At 40.0% G+C, this 18,980-nt stretch overlaps 1 protein-coding gene across 6 annotated transcripts in view; it reads left to right on the forward strand.

Moving 5' to 3' along the window:
• Positions 1-6,630: 6,630 nt before the first annotated feature.
• The window catches only part of ELP2 (elongator acetyltransferase complex subunit 2), a 41,033-nt gene continuing 28,683 nt past the window's right edge, over positions 6,631-18,980 (forward strand). For 2 of the 6 annotated variants that reach the window (XM_074146965.1, XM_074146963.1), the window contains exons 1-6: positions 6,665-6,796; positions 6,886-6,964; positions 8,211-8,296; positions 9,254-9,404; positions 10,669-10,746; positions 15,064-15,128. In XM_074146965.1, the coding sequence (XP_074003066.1) occupies positions 6,665-6,796; positions 6,886-6,964; positions 8,211-8,296; positions 9,254-9,404; positions 10,669-10,746; positions 15,064-15,128 (591 nt within the window). Of the gene's footprint in view, positions 6,797-6,885; positions 6,965-8,210; positions 8,297-9,253; positions 9,405-10,668; positions 10,747-15,063; positions 15,129-18,980 lie in introns of all 6 variants that reach the window. The other 4 variants (XM_074146962.1, XM_074146966.1, XM_074146961.1 and 1 more) reach the window with 3 other exon arrangements.

Consider the following 18,980-nt stretch of genomic DNA (forward strand, 5'->3'; position numbering starts at 1 on the left):
TACCCCAGATTCAGAGCCTCATCAAATGCCAGGAAGCTTTTTGACCGCCAAAGGCCTTGGATCAGGCTTATCCTTCTGGGAATTACTAAATATCATATAACTTGTGCAACAACGCTTCAAGATCAAACCCATTGTAAATATATGTATAGTGGATGTGGTTGCATGCAAATATATACACGTGCGTATAAATAAAATAACCCATTGATATTAATTCAATATGTTTATTTTTTTAAATGAGTGTGAAAAGACGGGTCAGAAAAATATTACATAATTTATTTTTTGGTTTTGTGAGATGTTCTTCTATAGTGTGGAACCATATCCTATCCAAGTCATACAAGAACTGCTAGAGCTCCTGCTAATACAGAATTTAAGTGTAAAATATTATTTTAATTATTCAATTTTTCTGAGTACTCTTGTGTGTGTGTGTGTGCATGCGCACGCGCATGTGTACACTCTCTGGAATGAATGCCTATTATCATGTTTCCTTTTAGAGCTTCTGCTTCAAAAACATAATGCATAATCAGTTTGATTATGTGACAAGCTGTTTCATCCTTTTTCTTTTTTTTTTTTTTTCCCCCAAGCAATTTTCTGGGTCATGTTTGCATTAGGTCTTCCTTTAAAAAAAAAAAAAGAAAATCAGAGAGATTTTCTGTGGAATTTCTTTCAGTCAGCAATTGCAGTCATTGTTTGGAGAGCTAATTTTGATGGTATTTATAAGTGATTAGTTTATTTTTGCTTTGGAAAATCAGAAATCCATTTAGGCAGTAGGAATATAAGCCATTCATAGAATACTTAAAATACAGCCTTCAAGAAAAATGGAAATAGCTATAGTTAAGATTTGTTCAGGTCAACTTTTTTCACCAGCATCATTCAACTTTCAGTCTTTAGTGGCAAGAATTAAATGAGAAATTGCCTACAAAAAGTTATTCTAAACATTTTGAATTAAATCTATTCAAGTAACAATGTCTGCTTTTTTTATCTTGAGAAATATATTTGAAAAGGATGCCACTGGCTTACATTATGTTCAAGATACACTGGAAATCTTAACTTTTATGGAACGCAGGACCAACAGTTCCATAATCAATCAGCGGCAGTTTAAAACTAGCCTGACACTGAATCTTAATGGACCCAGTCAGTCAGTAACTTTAGGAATGTTGCTTGTCCTTGGTCACCCCTGCTGGTAGCGTACTGGTAGATGCAGGCTTAAGGGAAAGAAATTCCAGCAAATCCAGGAGTTAGTAGTATTCCTCATGCATCAAATACTTTCTGAAGCAGATCCCACAGCTGCCAAAAAGGGAGAGGCTGGATTTGCACTCAAGATGTTGAAGGCAATGGGGTTGTTCCTAGCTGTTGTATGGGTATCCTTTGTGAAGCTGGAAAATAATTTAAACTCATCTTTACGTCTTTGATCACTATTGTTTATTATTTATTTTCTCAGTGCTCCAGCTCTGATCCCTCAGATGAAACCCTGGCCCTGCAGAAGCCATCAGGAGTGTCCTCATGCTGGAATATGATTTCTGAAAGTTTTAAATAGTCACAGTCCCAGCTGGAGGCAATGGGTGCTATGGGTGGTTAGCCCTTCTCCTGAATGCTGTTCTGCATTTTCTGCATTGGGCACTTCATCACTGAAGAACTATGGTGCTTTAGGTATGAATTCTGCTTCTAGGAGGAAATTGTCACCTAGAAAATGAATATAATAATACCCCTCTGCCTAACAATGATACTATAAAGAAAAATATAATTAATACATTTTTCTGAGACATTCAGCAGTAGAAGTCACCAAAAAAAAAAAAAAAAAGGCTGTTAGGAAAAGGATAATTCTGTGCTAAGAATACTGTACAGCAAATTAGGCCTAGGGCAATGACATAACTAATGAAGAGAAACTGAAATACTGAATAGCTGCCTCATTCACCAAGCACTATTCATCCAGGTTGCTATTGGAAGCAAGCAACCTACAGTAAAAATAGCAGGCAGTAATTTGAGTATGAAGTAACTTCATTAATGATTACTTCGTAAGGCATGTATACAATGAAGACAAATAAAGATAGGCGAAGTTCAACAACTACAAGAAGAACAAAGCCCCCAACTTTTGAATACTCAGCTTTACTAATTTAACAACTTTTAAACATTCTTGTATAGAATTGAACTGCATATCATTAAACTTTAAACCTAACATATGATTGTTGCTTTTAATAATATCATGCACAATGACTCATATCTAATAATAGATATTGCTTACACCAAGACCCCACCCAATAAAAGAAAGCAAAAAACTTTGATTTAATCTATCAAAGACCAGATTTCTTCTCAACATGCATTCAATTAGCAATACATGCAATATATACCCAACACTGTATTTTCCTCATAAAGCCATAAAAGAAGATGAGGTTAAATATGCTGTATAATGTGTTGGAAACGTTCTGCAGGAAGTGAAAACATATTTGCAACATTATCATATTTTCATATCATTGTTTATACATAATTAGATAAATATATTCAATCGTATTTCTCATTTTTTGACTAGTGTTGTATCTTCTCAGTCTCTAAAAGCTTGCAGGCATAACTGAGTTGGATAGGGATCCCATGAAGAACACTAGGCCACCTCTGCCTGCAAAACCTGACTTGTAGACATGATTTTACCATCAAAATGATTATTTTGGTGTTGGAATAAGAGAAGTTTTTCCAGTATCTAACTGGTGACTTTATTTTAAGCTAAAGAAACCTCTTTTGAGTATGAACAGTATCTCCCTTAGGGGAATTTGTTGATATAACTCTATTGGCAGAACCAAACTGAGACATGTAAAAGAGGTGAATAAGGCTACAGAGTGACTTCAGAAGTGTGCTTAGCCACCATCACAACCTTTTCTGATGCTCAGTGAATTGAGTTCTTCTTGTACCTCAAAAAATACACCAAACGGGAAAAAGAGGAAGATAACTTTAACATATATTTCTGAAAAGTAAAGAAGTTATTTCTGGGAAGGTGAAGGAAAACAGCAAGGAGAGCTTTGAATTCAGTAAAGATACTTGCCATGAATGAAGACTGGCAGTTGATGACTAGCCCAGAATATGCCCTTTTCCATCCTTGGAACATCACTGACTACCACCATTACTCCCTTATAATGCACGTGTTCCTAAAAGAAGTATTGATTCTGTTTTACTTTTCCAATATTCTAAATTTCTCATACACTACCCTCCAGATTTTCCAGTTTTCAGACATAAGAGAAGATCCTGTAACATCAGAACTCACAAAAAAAGCTTTCTTGGATTAGACTAAAGGCCCAGCACCTTGTGTGAATGAGAGCTTGATCAGACAAAAGGTAAGAAACTAGGCTCATCTAAGCTGATCTGTCCAGATACAGACCCAGCTTCCCATGCTTTTTGGCTGTACTGCCATGGTGCTGTTACAGCATTCCCCACGGCACTTTCAAGTCCATATTCCATGATCATTTATCCCAGTTCCCTTGCTGTTGGGAGGTGTTGGGATGGCACAGGGGCACTAGTGACAGACCTTTGTGGCAGAAAGGAGGCAACCACTGGCAATACCTGGTGTTAGCAGCCCCCCGCAATGTGCTCCCTCAAGTTGCCTGGGAAAGCACCATCCCCGAGGTGGTAGCCTAAGGCTGCAAGGACCCTGCAGCATGGGGCCACAGTGCCCTCGCACCCTCAGGCATGGTGTGTACTTCCAAATCTCTCTGACACAAGCAGCGCCCAGTGCCCTCCTGTTTACAAAACACAAGCAGCAGCAGGTTATCTATCAGATGAGTAAACTCCTTGTGTCACAGAGGAATCCCCCACTCAAATCCATCTTGGAAAAGCTTACACTTTGCCCACTATCGCAGCCAGAGCCAGCTGTGTTCCCACAGCAACAAACACAACTCCTACAACACGGCCCAGCTTTTTGGCAGAGCCCGACCTCCTCCTGCCAGAGCCCTGACGCCGAAGCTGGCAGGGCAGGGGGTTGCTGTGCAACCTGACTGCAGGGCAGCCATCCTCCGGGGCAGCACTCCTCAGCTAAAGCACGCTTTGATGACTGGATCCCTGCATTTTTGTGCAAGGAGTCATTTGTTCCCTTAGCAGCCAACATTTCTGGCTGTATCTTGTATGTGATCAGGCACCGCTTCCTTCCTCTCATACCCACTGGAAAAAAGCCATGCCCAGCTGCAACATTTTTGTGTCAGGTTACAGCGCTGCCGACAGCCGGCCGGTGTTCATGGCTGAACACACAGGCACATGGGGAGATAAAGGCCAGGCAGGAGTGGTTTAAGGTCCAAAGTGTTCCCTGTGCTACTGTCCCAGTTTGAAGTAACACCCGGACCAATTTTCTGTTTAGTAATTTTACATCTTAGCTAGGCCTCTTCTAACTGAAATTAACAGCATATTGTGGAGAAAACTGCTGGTTCTCAGAATGATAAGAGCAATGTTTGTGCTCCATGCCAAGGAATGGTATGCAGAGAGGCCCTTGCTTATACTTATTGCTATAACAACCAAGGTCAGCCAATTTCATTATTTGCCCCTTAGAGGGTCGGAAACGGAAAAACGTAGAGGGGTCACATCGGTGGGGAGGAGTGGACAGGACAGGTGACCCAAACCTGACCAACTGGGGTATTCCATCCCATCTGCCCCATGCTCAGTATAAAAACTGAGGGATCAAAGGGTCAGCCCCCTTCCTGCGATGGCCAACGTCCAGAGAAGACTGTCTGTTCATCTGCCTTTGATCCCCATCCGTGTGTTCCTGACTCCAGAGCTGGAATCCACTTCCCATCCGTCGCTGAGTCCAGTCTGGGACTTCCCCAGTGCCTGCCAGTGACGTGACTGTCATCCTGGGAGCTTGGTACGGTTTTGTATATACTGTATCTATTTCATTATTTTCTTCTTTATTTTTATTTTAATATTAAATCTTCATTAAAGTAGTTTAGTTCATTCTAAACTTCTAAATCTCCTTATCTCTTTCTCCTCCTCTCTCCTCTTTTGGGGGGGGGAGGGGGAGGGAAGGGCCATCTGTTGGTCTGGTTTTGGTAAATTCGGCTGAAACCACGACAGCTACCCAGAATGAGTCCCCTGGATGCCTGCCTGCTTTCTGCCGCTTCTCTTCTTGCCCCTCCATTCCATGCACAGCCACATTGAGCTGCCTTCTCCCTCCACCCACAGCCTTTCCAGCTTTTCAGTTCCCCTTCAATTACTTCAGGATATCCCAGGCACGATTTGGGAGACAGAAGCACACACAGGCCAGCTGTAGGTGGCCACATCTCTGTACCCTCTCACATCCCACACTTTCCATCACATGGCAGTCCATTTATACTTCAGCCTTTGCTCCAGGGCCTTCAGTGTGTGTGGGGCAGAGAGCTTGGGGGCAGAGCGGATGTCTTGGTCCTGCAGATAACTCTCTACTGGCTGTGGGACAGCAGGTTGCATCTGCAGCCACTGGGAAGAGGCAAGATTCTTGAGCCTGTGAGGACTGAAGCAATTCATGACAGATCCATACAGTGTAATACCCTCTAATGATCCCATTTCTTAAGGCCAGTGACTGTGCAAGTAAAACTAGAATACAATGGCAGTATTTTTCTTTCTTGATTTGGTTTTAATTTCTCAGGCAGGGAGGGCAATAAATGTATCAATAAATCAAAAAATAAAAATGTAACAGGTGGAATTATCTCATCTGCTATGATCTCATCTTTTGCCTTGAAAAACAGAGGTACTCAGATGTATTCAGATCACCCCAGTGGGGCCCTGGCCATTGCTCAGGTGCAAATTATTATAGAATGGTTTGGGTTGGAAGGGACCTTGAAGATCATCAAGTTCCAACCCTCCTGCCGTGGGCAGGGACACCTCCCACTAGAGCAGGTTGCTCAAAGCCCCATCCAGCCTGGCTTTGAACACCTCCAGGGATGGGGCATCCACAACTTCTCTGGGCAACCTGTTCCAGTGCCTCACCACCCTCATAGTGAAAAATAATTTCCTGATAGCTGATCTAAATCTACCCTCTTCCAGTTTAAAGCCATTAACCCCTCATCCTCTCACTACATGTCCTTGCAAAAAGTCCCAACCCATCCTTCCATCCTTCCTCTAGGCCCCCCTTAGGTACTGGAAGGCTGCTATGAGGTCTCCCTGGAGCCTTCTCTTCTCCAGGCTGAACAACCCCAGCTCTCTCAGCCTGTCCTCATAGGAGAGCTGCTCCAGCCCTCTGATCGTGTTTGTGGCTTCCTCTGGATCTGCTCCAACAGGTCCATGTCCTTCCTGTGCTGAGGGCTCCAGAGCTGGACGCAGTACTCCAGGTGGGGTCTCACCAGAGCAGAGCAGAGGGGCAGAATCACCTCCCGCGACCTGCTGGCCACGCTGCTCTTCATGCAACCCCATGATTTGTGCGACAGTTATTCCAGGACATCATAATAAACCGTAACATTAAACACAGCCGGAACTCTGCGGCTTAAGAGTGATTCTCTACCAGAGGGAGGCTTTGCAGGTGACGGAAACCGATCAGAAGCGGGTAACTGCCCCAGCTCCCGCCGCCGCGACTGAGGGGCGCCTGGCACCTTAGCCTCCTCTCCCCACCCCGCCCCAAAGGCCGCGGGCCAGCCCCGCCCCGCCCCTCGCGCCTCAAGCCCCACCCCCCTGGGGGCCGTTGCCACGGGAGCGGCGCGAGGTCACGCACGCGGCCGGGAGGAAGATGGCGGCGCCCGTGGAAGTCTGTCACGTCGCCTGCTGCGCCAACCGGGCGGGCGGTGGGGTCGTGTCCTGGGGGTCGGGGGGGCTCCTCGCTTTCGGCAGCTGCCGCGACGTCATTCTCTACGAGCCGGCGGTGAGCTGAGGCGTTGCGGGGCGGGGTGGGCCCGGGACGGCACCGGCACCGCGGCCTCACGCTCGGTGCTCTCTCTCCCTCTCCCGCAGGCGAGGCGGGCGGCCGCCGCCCTCCGCGGCCACGCCGGCAGGGTGAACTGCGTGCGCTGGGTTCGCCGGCGAGACGGCGGTGAGTAGCGGGGCTTTTCTCCGCCTCTCCCTGTTCCCTTGGGGGTATGTGGGTTCCGCCGTGGCGGGAGGCCGAGGCCGCTTCCCCCCCGCCCCTCGCTGAGAAGGTGAGGCGTGGGGGGCGAGGGGGAGGCTGGCAGCAGAGGGGCTGCGGTCTAAACTGTGAGGAGCGAGCTGGAGGAAATAGGGAGGTGCAGCGCTTCCTTTCGCCTTAAGCCCAGCTTTCGAGTAGGGATTTTAACAGGTGGCTCCGCACGAATCTGGCCTGTCAAACTCAGGTGAGCAGTCCAGTAAGCGAGGGGGTGCGATCGGGATGTCTTCTCCCGGCCCCGCAGCCAAGGCCAGCCCGGGAGGCTGTTTTGCCTGGGGCTGCGGTGGCGCTGACAGATTGGCAGCTGTGGTGCTTGTGTTGCCACAGGGCTCTTTATTAGTAAGGGGTTGGAATTTTGCATCTTTTACTTTGTAAATCGATTTGCAGTGCTTTTTTAAGAAATCTCATACTGTAAAACCATAAGCCGTAGAGAGGTCATATACACGAAAAAATAATCCTTTAAGATAAAAATGTTTGAGACTCTTACGAGGCTTTTGCTTGATAGTAATTCCAGGCTTTAAACTCGCTTAGTGCAGACTTCTCAAAGGCATGTCTTCTTGACCCTAGGGATTCCTAGAAACTTTCTGGCAAAGAGAAATGGGGCTGTTGATTAGACTCTTAATGTACCAGTAATATACCAGTTGTTTTGGGGGGAGTTTCTAAGATGAAAATATTCCTCTTTAATAGTGATATAAACTGCCATCCTTTCAACTGGTTGCACTAAAACCTTTTCTTCTGAAGACTGGTTAAAAGAAATTGTTTTCGGGGAACTTGGGAATTAAATTTTCTTGTGAAGCTTTGAATTCTGTTGGTTTAGATTTCTCTTGATTTCTTTCCTATCATCCAAAAACACACACAAAAAAAGAAAAGATTAAATTACATGATTGCATTTGAGAATCGTCTTGGAAAGATATATTCATCACATTCATATAGAACTCTAAATATTCTGTAACATTTCTGTTTCTGCTCTCTTAGAGAATACATTTACTCTTAAGCTGTCTTGCATAGTGCTACTCATATTAGCTATACTTTATTTTGATGGATACTTCACTTGCGGTTGATACGTGATGTTTTGTGAGTAGTAACCAATGTAATTGCTTATGTTGTTGACTGCTGTTATAAAGTGTTCAAAGAACTTACCAAAATGTATTATTAGCTTCTGAAACAGAATTAATTTCTGGTGGATCTGATAAACAACTCATTCTTTGGGAATGGCATGGAACAGTAACGTGGAATAATCAGGTAACCTCTTTAATCTTTAACCTCTTTTTAAAGCTTCCCCCTCCAGTTTCTCACATGCTACAAATTATTTGTTTTGTCTGTATTTTTCACTCATATCTCTTCGCTTTATCTTGACTACTGAACCCCACATGTATCCTTCATTCTGTCATGCTTTGTTTTATTTTAAATGTGATTTCTTCTTTTCTGTAATTTATCTCTTTTAAATCAGCTTTCATTTAGAAATTAGCTAGCCAGTCATCAGGTGGATTTGTCTAGCCATGTCTAAAAGATGCTGTTTGTACGTTCTTGAGTCATCATCTTTCTGATGACTTTTGTTTAAGCTACCTTAAAATCTTCAAACTATAAGGTTCATTTTCAGTTGACATTTCCTGTACACTTTTTCCTTGTTTCTTTATATCCATTCCTGGTGATTTCCAGTCAATCTGTGTAAGAGTGTAGTGTTTGTATGTAAGTAGTTTTACCAGAATGATACACAAGTTGGGGTAGATATTTAAAAAAAACAAAATAATCACTCCCCTCCAAAAAAAACCCGAAACAAACAAAAGCCAAAAAAATCTGTGCAACAACTGAGTTTTGTCAGCGAAAATGAGAAGATTAAGGAGACATGCTAATTTATAATTCACACTGTAAAAATGTAAATCAAAATATGGAGTAAGGTGTAAAGATGCCATCAGAATTAACTTAAAGTTAGATAGAATATCTCTTTCATCTTACTTTTAAAATCTTCCACGTCAGGTGTTGATTTGTGAATGGCCGTGTGGGTAACATAGGCTGTCTCAAACTAGATTAGAGTTGGCATTTTAAAATGCATGAGAATCCATACTAGGGCGAAGTGCACCTAGAGTACTTGTTACCAGGCATATTTGATGTGAGAGTGTTCTCAGAAACAAGTAATTTCTCACCCTGATCTATTATTACTGGAATTTAAAACTTTGTAAAACTTTCTGATGTGTTCAGCTTGTGAAAAGCATTCCTCTGAAAGGCCATACTGAAGCTGTTTGTGCTGTGGATGCTGTCTACCAGTCAGATGAACCTGATTTAAATCTGCTGATAGCTTCTGCAGCTTCTGACTCAACTGTGAGAATCTGGTCTCGGCATGGTTCAGAAGGTAACTTTTTTTAACATTGGGGGCAACATACTGGCTTAATAAAAATCATAGAATTGTCTAGGTTGGAAGGGACCAGCATGATGAATGCTTATCCATTGAAATACTTGGCTAAATGCTAACATCTTTTAATGCAACTGCACTGATTTCTCTTCAAGCTTTGGTACATCAAACCACTGTATTGCTCTTTGAAAGCTGAGGGTTACAGTAGTTTAACAGCTTTGGGTCAGATTTGTTCTGCAGAATGATTTTCTTTTTCATCAGTGATGTGCTGGCTGAATTTACTTGTTTCTTTTTAATATGTATTCAGAATCTGATAATCTGAACCATCATTTTGCACTGTAACTTGGGGGCAGACTAGCTGTATGTGTGTAGTAAAATTACTTTGTAAAATGTTTAATGCTGGTATTAGAAAGGTGAGGTTAAAGTAGTCACTTTGTTACTATTGACTTGAGTCTAATGAAGTTTGGGATCTTGACCTTCTGGTGAACTAGGCCCTTGCATGGACATATGGGAGAACAGCTCGTTGAAATACTTAAGAAATAAACAGGGTGGATAATCTGGATTTAAAGTGTTATTTGCTAGTTGAGTCTACTGACTGCATCTCTCAAGCTAATTTCTTCCTTATATGGTACAGTTGAAGATTTCACATTGCCCGGCCTACTTGAGAGAAATAGGTGGAAGCTGCCAATCTTGAGTCCCATGTTCTGGAAGGCATTTCACATGTTCCCAAAGAGCACCATGAAGTTGTGGCCTTTACGTTTTGTCTTGCTGTTGTGAGTTCCAGTGATGGAAGGACCAATTCTGCTTCTGTAGAGAGGTTTTTCTGCTGTCCCATTGGTTACTCTGGTCTTGATGGCTTACCAGTTTAACTGCTTCTAGGATCTCAGGGGTGTTTGCAGGTTTTTGCTCTATTTGCTCTTCTAGCAAATGGATTCAGTTTTAGCTTCCTGTGTAGTGAGTGCTATTGCCACAGGATATAATTTGCAATATTTATTGCTTCTGATGTGTTACCACAGTGAAGCTGTACAACTTTAATACTCAGTGGAGAATAGTGACTTATTTTCCAACTCAGCTAACTCTCTGATGAATTTCTGTGGCCCCACAGAAGATAACGTTATTTAGGCTTCTGAAAAAAAAAAAGTTTTTTAGCTCCTTAAAATAAAATTGAGCGGGAAATTTTAACTACATAATGTAGTAGGAAATGACAGCGTAACTGTAATACTTAAGATGAATGAGATCAACACTGTCTGTTCTTGTTTTTCAGCTAAATGCATTGAAATTCTGCAGTTTGGAAATGGATTTGTTATGGATGTCTGCTTATCCTTCTTGCCTGGCAGCAATGGTAAGTACAGCTGCACATCTTGAATATCAATGCAGGAAATGTCAAATCTAAGAAATCCCCCAAATAGCTTTTCATTTGACTGACTCCACACCCTTGTGCCATACTTCTTATTTTCTGCAGAATCAGCCTAAGCTGCTCCTTGTATCTAAAGATTTTCACTGAACTCTTCTTAGCAATTAGAAAAAAAATGGCCAATTACAGTGTCTTCAAAATGATGCTCAAGCGGAGTTTTTTAGTTGAACTCTTGAGACAGAGAGCTTAAACAGGAGGGTACGAGGACTGTAAGTGAACAGGAGAGTATGATGCTGTTAGTTTCACCCACTCCTTGTGGTGCTGCTGTGTGTGTTTGTTCTTGTTTGGACTGAAGGGTAAGATCCAGAAAAAGAAACTGCAGGCCTGCCTCAAAAATTGCAGGTTTAATGAGCAGTGTTTATCACTTGTTCAGTATTAAATGTGAAAATATTGAGATGCTGAACAAGTTTAACCTGACTGTTCAGTATCGTGTATAGTTTTCCATTATCATAAATGTTCAGATTTTTGTAGCTTGGGACAGACACATTCTTCTGTTGCAAACCTGTAGAAGCTTTTTTTTTTTCAGAAATGTATCCTCATGCCAGATACACACATTGAATTAAGTTTGTGTTTAAGTATCAAGTAGAGCCTTTCACCTGGGTGGCGGAGTGCCAGGTTCTGAAGAGGAAAAAGTGCTGAAGTTTCTTACTATATCTAGAGTTTTCAACTGTTCACTGCGTGTGTTTCACACTGATGAGTTGTTTGATTGTATGCTTCCAGAGAAGTTACACAGAAGCTTATTTTACTCTTTGGCTACCGATAATTCTGAGAAATACGAAAGCTCTATCAAGATGCATTGTCCCATTTGGAAATGCTAATGTCTGTTTCCAGGGTGTGTCTGATACCAAAAGCATCATCTGCAACACTGAAGAACTTTAAACCTTTCTCTCTATTTTTCCTGTAATTATATTAACAGGTGGTTGTTGAGATGAAGTTTAAAAGGCTTGAGGGTAAACTAAAATCATTACCTCCAGTGTGAATTTTCATTAGAAATGAAGTGTCTGTGGTGCCAGTTTCATGAGTTTAAAATTCATATTGCAAAGCAATAGATTATTTCTTCATTTATAATACTGTACAGGTAAGAAATTCTCACTGTGACACTCTAGAGTAGTCCATCTGTTTAATGTTGAAATCATGTTGTATTAAGAGAAGTGACCTTTCATTTTGAAAAAAACATAAAAGAAAATTATCGTATTAATTCTTAAAATGAAATGCTTCTGAAACCAAAATTGCATGGAGTGCTTGAAGTTTCTTTAAATGGTGGAATAGCAAGCATTTTGTTTAGCTGTGACAATCTCCCAGAGTCCCCCAAACCCAGTGTTGCTTAAAGTTGCATTCAGAGCAGGACAGTTTTTTATTATAGCCCCTTCCCATCACAGTTTGAACTAGTTACTCAAAACAGTACAGTGCTCATAACCTGAATGCGAGTGCTTTACTTTTACAAGAACTGCAATTATTTTCAAATGAGAAATTATTTGCCTAGTTTTTTTACAGAAATTTTAAAAAAGATTCAATACTTTTATGTTTTTAATGCCAGTTCCAGTATGAATGATCTGTGCTGCTAAAATTGTCAAGAAGTAGTTTAGATTTTGAACCATAAATGTATGATTAGAAATGTTTCCCCTAGAAATCTGTAAAGAGGTTTTTAATACAGCATAGCCATGTTCTGTGTTTTCTCCCTAAATCTTACACAGTAGTCCATGCAACTGAACTGTTCTCATTCGGAGAAGTATGTTAATTCTGAAATCTAAATAAAGTAGCTTAAAATATATTATTAAAAATCTCACTGCTGATCATTTTGTCAGAAACATTCATCTGTAATGGCAATTTGGAATTTTAATGAACTTCAGGGAAAATGATCTATGATAACTTTAGGAATTACTCTGAAATCTTTATGAAGGCTATGTTGGCAGCTGTATTAAGATTTAAAGAAGCTTTTCTCTTGAGGACAGACCACAGTTCTGAAGTCAGGAATTAAATACAGAATTACTTTTCTGAAAGTCGTAAACTACTCTCCTGAACTAGAAGCATTTACAGTAACCTCTATTTTCACCAAGCAAAGAAATTTAAAGCTCGCATTGAAAACTGATTCATACGTAATGGATGCTTTAACTCTCAGAAGACATTGAAGTTCACGATGCCTACTATTTTAACTGATTGTCCTTGAAAATAAATGATTATTTTTTTTTTTTAAAGCTAAGAATATTTTTGTGAAAAAAGTCAAATGGGGAAAACCAGTAGACTGCTCATAAAAACCTGAACAATCATTTGCTGCTGGAGTATAGCTTAAGCACTTTACTGGCAGCCTCTTAATTAAGGAGTTTCTTTACAGTTGTTTTTTTGAGTCTTGAAGAAGAGCTTCTTACTGCTTTGTTTGGTTGGTTACTTTTTGCCTTGCAGTGTTTGCAGAAACTCTGCTTCTAAAATGCTGGAAATAGGATTTACTATTTTAGAGATCTTGATCAGCTCTTTTATCATATACTGTGATTCTTTCTACTACCTGGATAACTGTGGTGCTGTAGCTTGGCCTCTGACAAATAAGAATTGTCTCCTCAGAACTGAATTGCAACAGGTGGAATAAAAAGAGCAAGTGAACTTGAAAAAGCTTTGCCGATCACGTCCACGGATTGGATTTGGACCACGCTTTCCAACTCATTTTTTCTATTTCCTTTGCCGGACTTTGTCTCAATCAGATAAATGCTCTAGAGTATTAGAATTTTTATGTGAAAAACTATATCCTAGTCTGTTTTTGCCAATTATATATTTCTTGATTAGAACTTTTTGAGTGAAAGTATTTGCATTTGTTTGATACAGCGACTAGATCGTACTTCTTTTCTTGGTTTTATTAGTCAAACTTTTATTCCACTGAGGAAGTATGTAATTAATTAATTTAATGGCCCATAAAATGTATTTCTTGGGGAAGGATGATACTGTCTCCAGGAACATGCATTGTATTGTAATTTTGTGTAAGAAAACATCACTTTTGCCCTGTTTCTGTAGACCTGAAGACCAGGTCTTCGTTCAAAACAGCTCATTTATCAAAGCTCAGGAATCCAAAGGAGTCTTTTTTGGTGTCGTGTAAAGGAAGGGGGAGATGGAAGTGAAATGTGACTTAGAGGTTGGAGAGAAGAAGCAAGTGATGGAGGTATAAGAATGTGAAATGTGACTTATAAGTACAAGAGGAACAGCAGATAACTAGGCACAGATTTGGTACAGGCAGAAAGAGGAAATTAGCGTAGAGCATAAACTTTTATTAATATTCAAGTAGATTTTTTGGTCTATCCGTAGTGAAGATAAAATTATCTCTATAAAGGGATGGCATTTAGTGTTTGGTTTTTTTTTTTTTTAATGAAGTAGTTGATTTTAGTGAAATTTACTATTTTGTTTTCTAGCCAGACTTGAGAAATGCAAATGTCTAGCCCTGATAACTTATTTCTTCATGATTTTTCTACTTAATTCCTTTTCTTTTACTATTTAGCCCCTAGCAGTACTACTTCACCCTTATGACCCAAAAAGACTGGAGTAAGGGTTAACTGTTTTCCCCCATTATCTTCTGTGGGAGAGATGAATTAATACACTGTCTACTCTCTACTTTCCCCTTAGACATAACTTTATCTGGTTTGATTCAATCGACTAGTTTTTTTTGCGCAGTTTTTAGATAGCTGGTAGAAGTAAATTATTACTCAAGACCTACTTGAGTAGGTGTATAATAATGTTAATTGCTTTCATATCCTTGTGTACGTTGAGTGGTGGTCTGCCTTCCTTTTTAGGTCTGTCTTTTTATTTGCTGTATAATAATCATGCTAATTCCATCTGTATACATATTTCAGTGGATTTAGGAATTTGAACTGTATTAGTTCTGAGTTGTTTTGCTGCTTGCTGCTTTTGTATTTAGAGTAAGTGCTTGTTGATACCAACAGAATAAACATAATTAATTAAAAATCTCTAATACTTGAACTTCCTACAGATATGTGAGCTTGAAGGAGACTACTCTTTAGCGTCTTAAGTATTTGTAGATATTATTTACATGCCAAAATTACTTCCGAGTTTTGTGTTCTTGAGATAGTAGGTGTCTAATTTAGAAAGCATAAATAAGTGGTATCATGCTTGCCTGTCTGTTTGTATTAATATATTTATTGATGCTATATTGATTTTTTTTTATATTATTTATATAATATTTCATATCTTAGAATATTAGATTTTGTAACTTGAGTAATGAAGACTTTTTTTTTTTTTCCTTTCCAGTACCAATACTGGCTTGCGGTGGTGATGACTGCAAAATAAGTTTGTTTATACAGCAGAATGATCAGGTAATTACAGTTTTTCTCTTTTGCTCAGTGTTATTCAGTTTTTCTGCTTCTTTTCTTTTCATATGTGCTGCTGACTTTTTTTTTTTGAGGTTCTTCAATAACTACTATCTTTGTCTAGATAGCCATCACATGCAACTACCCCTTTTCAAGTAGTTCATCCATTTATCTAGGTAATGATGAAATGCATATACAGAATGTTGAAGTTGGATTCAGTGCATAAAAGGGTTAGGTTTTGTAGATTTTTTTTTCCTGTGTAAAGATAGCCTGTGTTTCTATTCCCACTGATATAAAATAGCTACAACTGTCCTTCTTTATTGAGTACCCATGCATTGAATGGATCATATGGAAATGATGTTACTTTCAGTCTATAAATTCTTATAATAAAACTAGTATGATTTCTGTCTGTGGAACTGCATGCTTGTTGCTAAGTATGCCCTTTGTGCTGAATGCTTGTGAATGTTGAAAGAAGTATTTGAAGGAGCATCTGATCTTCTAAAAGATTTTATGCATTTTTCATGTATTACTCAGAAGCTGGCAATCGTTAGTATCTCATACAGATAAATGTTCCTCTTGAGTACTAGAAAGAGATTCTGTCCTCTCTTGCATCTGTTCAGAAGTTCTGTTAGACTCTAAACCAGATGTTGAATGACTGTTTCCAAAACAGAAGTCAATGTCACTTCTTTCTCTCTATCACTCCCTTAAAAAAAGCCCCAAATGCCTTAAACCACAAACACTGCCCCGCGATGAATGTACCAATGAACTTACCATTCAGAACTCCCAACTGAAACTGCTGTATGTAGGAACCACTTACTCTTTTGGATTTTTTTCAGACACAGTCTCCTTAGAGATTAAAGAATAGATACCCTTTTTCGCTTTTTGAGAGAGGTAAAAGCTGCTTTATACATAATTTTCCTGCTCATGCTACTGTATATGGTAAGACTATTTTTTTTGTTGTCAATAAGTTCTTCGTGCTTTATCTGCTATGTTCAGTGATTTCTTGACCACTAAGCAGGAAATAAAGGGTGCTTTTTTAGCTTCTTTTTCCCCCCTCTATGTCGCTCATGAGTTAAATTGATTTAATGACATTCTAAGGGAGTTAGGAATGGCAGAAGGCCACTCATGGTTCTGTGTGCGAAAGAAAGACTTTTATGTTAGGGGCTGTGCAGTTGATTTTCCTCATTCAAAATCTGGAACTTGTGTTCTTGTATGATTCAGATTGACAAATAGTATGCAGTATGACTGCCAAAAATGTTCAGAGATACATAACTTATTTTGCCATTTTTCACCAAACTTTTGAGTATAACAGCATTTTTGGCCATTCTTAAATGCAGTCAGTCAATGGAGGATAAGGGTGTAGGTAACTGGAGTAAACAAGTTCCATCTTCAGCTTCATAAACAAATTTATGGTGCTGTCTTTTTTTGGAGGTTGGAAACTTTATTCATACAAGGGGTGAGGAATTTTCTCATATTTTACACATTATTTTTCACACCTTCAATTTTAGGAAGTATTTTCATCAGCTGTCCTGGCAGAGTTGGTGTTCAGTCTCTCTTCTTTTAAATGAGATGGGACTTCTGGTTTGTGTCTGTATTAATTTTCCAGAACATTTCTTTTAACATCTCTTTAAGTAGACTGTACAGACCTCAAAGAGCCTGAATTTGATTCTATGTGGAATAAAAGTGCCTTACAGCTACTAATAGAATGAAAACATCCTTGCAAGCCTTCCCAGCTGCTATAGGGAGGTTCTTCTCTTTCGTCAGGTTCTGTGAGATCTGCTGACACCTTTTTTATGGTTTCTGTAGCACTTCTAAAGGTATTTGAAGGAAGTGTTACTGTCGTCCTGCCAGTTTTTACTAAAACTTAGTATAGAGGAGTGATTAGAATCTAAACTTCTGCATCATTCCGTCAGTGGTAAGGGCCTGTAGCTCTGTCCTGTTAGCTGGACTCTTGGAAACCTTTTCCTTTAGTTAACATCTAAAAGAAGATTGTATGAACCCAAAGGTAAAATTTAAGTTCATAACTGGGTGTTCTAATGAAACTTGAAGGGCACTGTTATACTCTGAAGGAGGATGAGGCATCTTCAGTTAACTGATTCAGGCTGCCTTTTGGTAAACTCATTAATTTTACAGTTGATATATATTTATTCATAAAAACTGCTTGTTTTTGAAATTGAGTGGTCAGGCTTCAAATCCTTTAAGATTCTCTAGCCATAGACCCCTTATTGTGTTAAGCAGTAGAGAGTAAATGAACTCTTTTGCTTTTCTGAGCTCTTTAAAGAGGGTATTGATTTATAAAAGTATTCAGGGAAAAATCTTTCAGAAATCATTATCTGTCTTCCTGTTTGAGATATTACAGGCCTATGGAGGGGAAGTAAGTAAACCAGAGAATCAAAATAGAGCTTTAAAAAAAACATTTCTCTGTTGAGCTTGGTTTCTGTGAGATTTTGCGGTGCATGTTTGCCTATGTTTCCCCCGAATAGTTTGGCCTAATTGAAAAGCGGGATAAGAGACTCGGAGATGATTCAGGCTCCTTCTAATTTAGTGAGACTAACAGCTGGATAGAGGAGGAATATCACATCTAGTGTCCAGTGGAGAAAAACTGAGAAGACTTGGACCTCTGTTGCCAAATTTGCCAAACTACTACCAGCCTGGTCCTGAAGGACATGTACCCAAAGTGTGGGCAGAGTTAGTTGTGCAGAGTGTGCTGGGCATGTCCGCGACAACCTGGCTTCAGTAGTTCTTCTACCTACAAACTGGCTTTGTTCTTTGCCTAAAAGAAAAGAAACCAGATTGCTGCTGTGCAAAACTGTTCAGAGATTAGTTGAGAGGCATGGGAAAACCTGTGAAGTGAGTCAGACCATGAGCTTTTGCTAGATTTAACTGTTGGTAGTGTAACTTTTCATGTATCCAGTGAGGACCAAGCAGAAAACTGAAATAAAGAAGGAGAAATATGAGACTATAGAAACAAAATCTGTAAAAATGAGAATGGCAGATAAAATTACTTGTAAATATAACCTAGGCAATAATAAAAACTTTGACTGAGTTATTTAAAAATAATGACCATGTGCATCTGGTCATTCCCCAACTAGGGAAGGTGTCCTGCTGGATCTGTTTTTTGGGAACAGAGAAGGTCTTGTGGGCGATGTGACAGTTGGAGGCTGTCTTAGGTGTAGTGACCACAAAATAATAAGAGTTTTCTATTCTTGGAGAAATAAGGAAGAGGGTCAGCAGAACTGCTACCTTGGACTTCTGGAGGTTAGACTTTGGCTTGTTTGGTAGCCTGGTTGACAGAGCCTCTTGGGAGGCAGTCCTGAAGGGCAAAGGAGTCCAGGAAGGCTGGCCATTCAGGAGCAGGCTGTCCCCAAGTGCCAAAAGATGAGCCGATGGGGAAGAAGACCGGCCTGGCTGAACAGAACACATTCTTAGGACCAAAACTTTCTGTTTTGGAATTTTCTTCTAAGCTGTTCTGGTTATGTGTCTCGTATACAGATCGTTCTGTAACATTAAGACTGCAAATGCAGAACAAGGAGAAGCTGAGTAATGTTTGATGGGAAGGTGGTTTTGGAGAATATGAGAAACTTTGGACCAAAGAGAGAAACACTGATTTCCAAGTAGGGCTTTTTACATACTCTACAAATTTTTCCTTTGGGTGAGTTACTGTTGCTCACCATTTCCTCTGAAGCCAAAGCCAGAGATTTTGAGAAAGTAGCTACACAATGAGAAAGGTTGTGTGTGTTTTTTTTGTTGTTGTTTGGTTTTTTTGTTGTTGTTGTTTTTGTGGGTTTTTTTTTTTTTTTTTTTTACATATAGGGAAAGAGACCTCAGTTGCAGACTTGTGATGATAGCAGCGGTTAT

The sequence above is a fragment of the Numenius arquata genome, chromosome 4 (genome assembly GCF_964106895.1).
Source record: "Numenius arquata chromosome 4, bNumArq3.hap1.1, whole genome shotgun sequence".
Classification (NCBI taxonomy): domain Eukaryota; kingdom Metazoa; phylum Chordata; class Aves; order Charadriiformes; family Scolopacidae; genus Numenius; species Numenius arquata.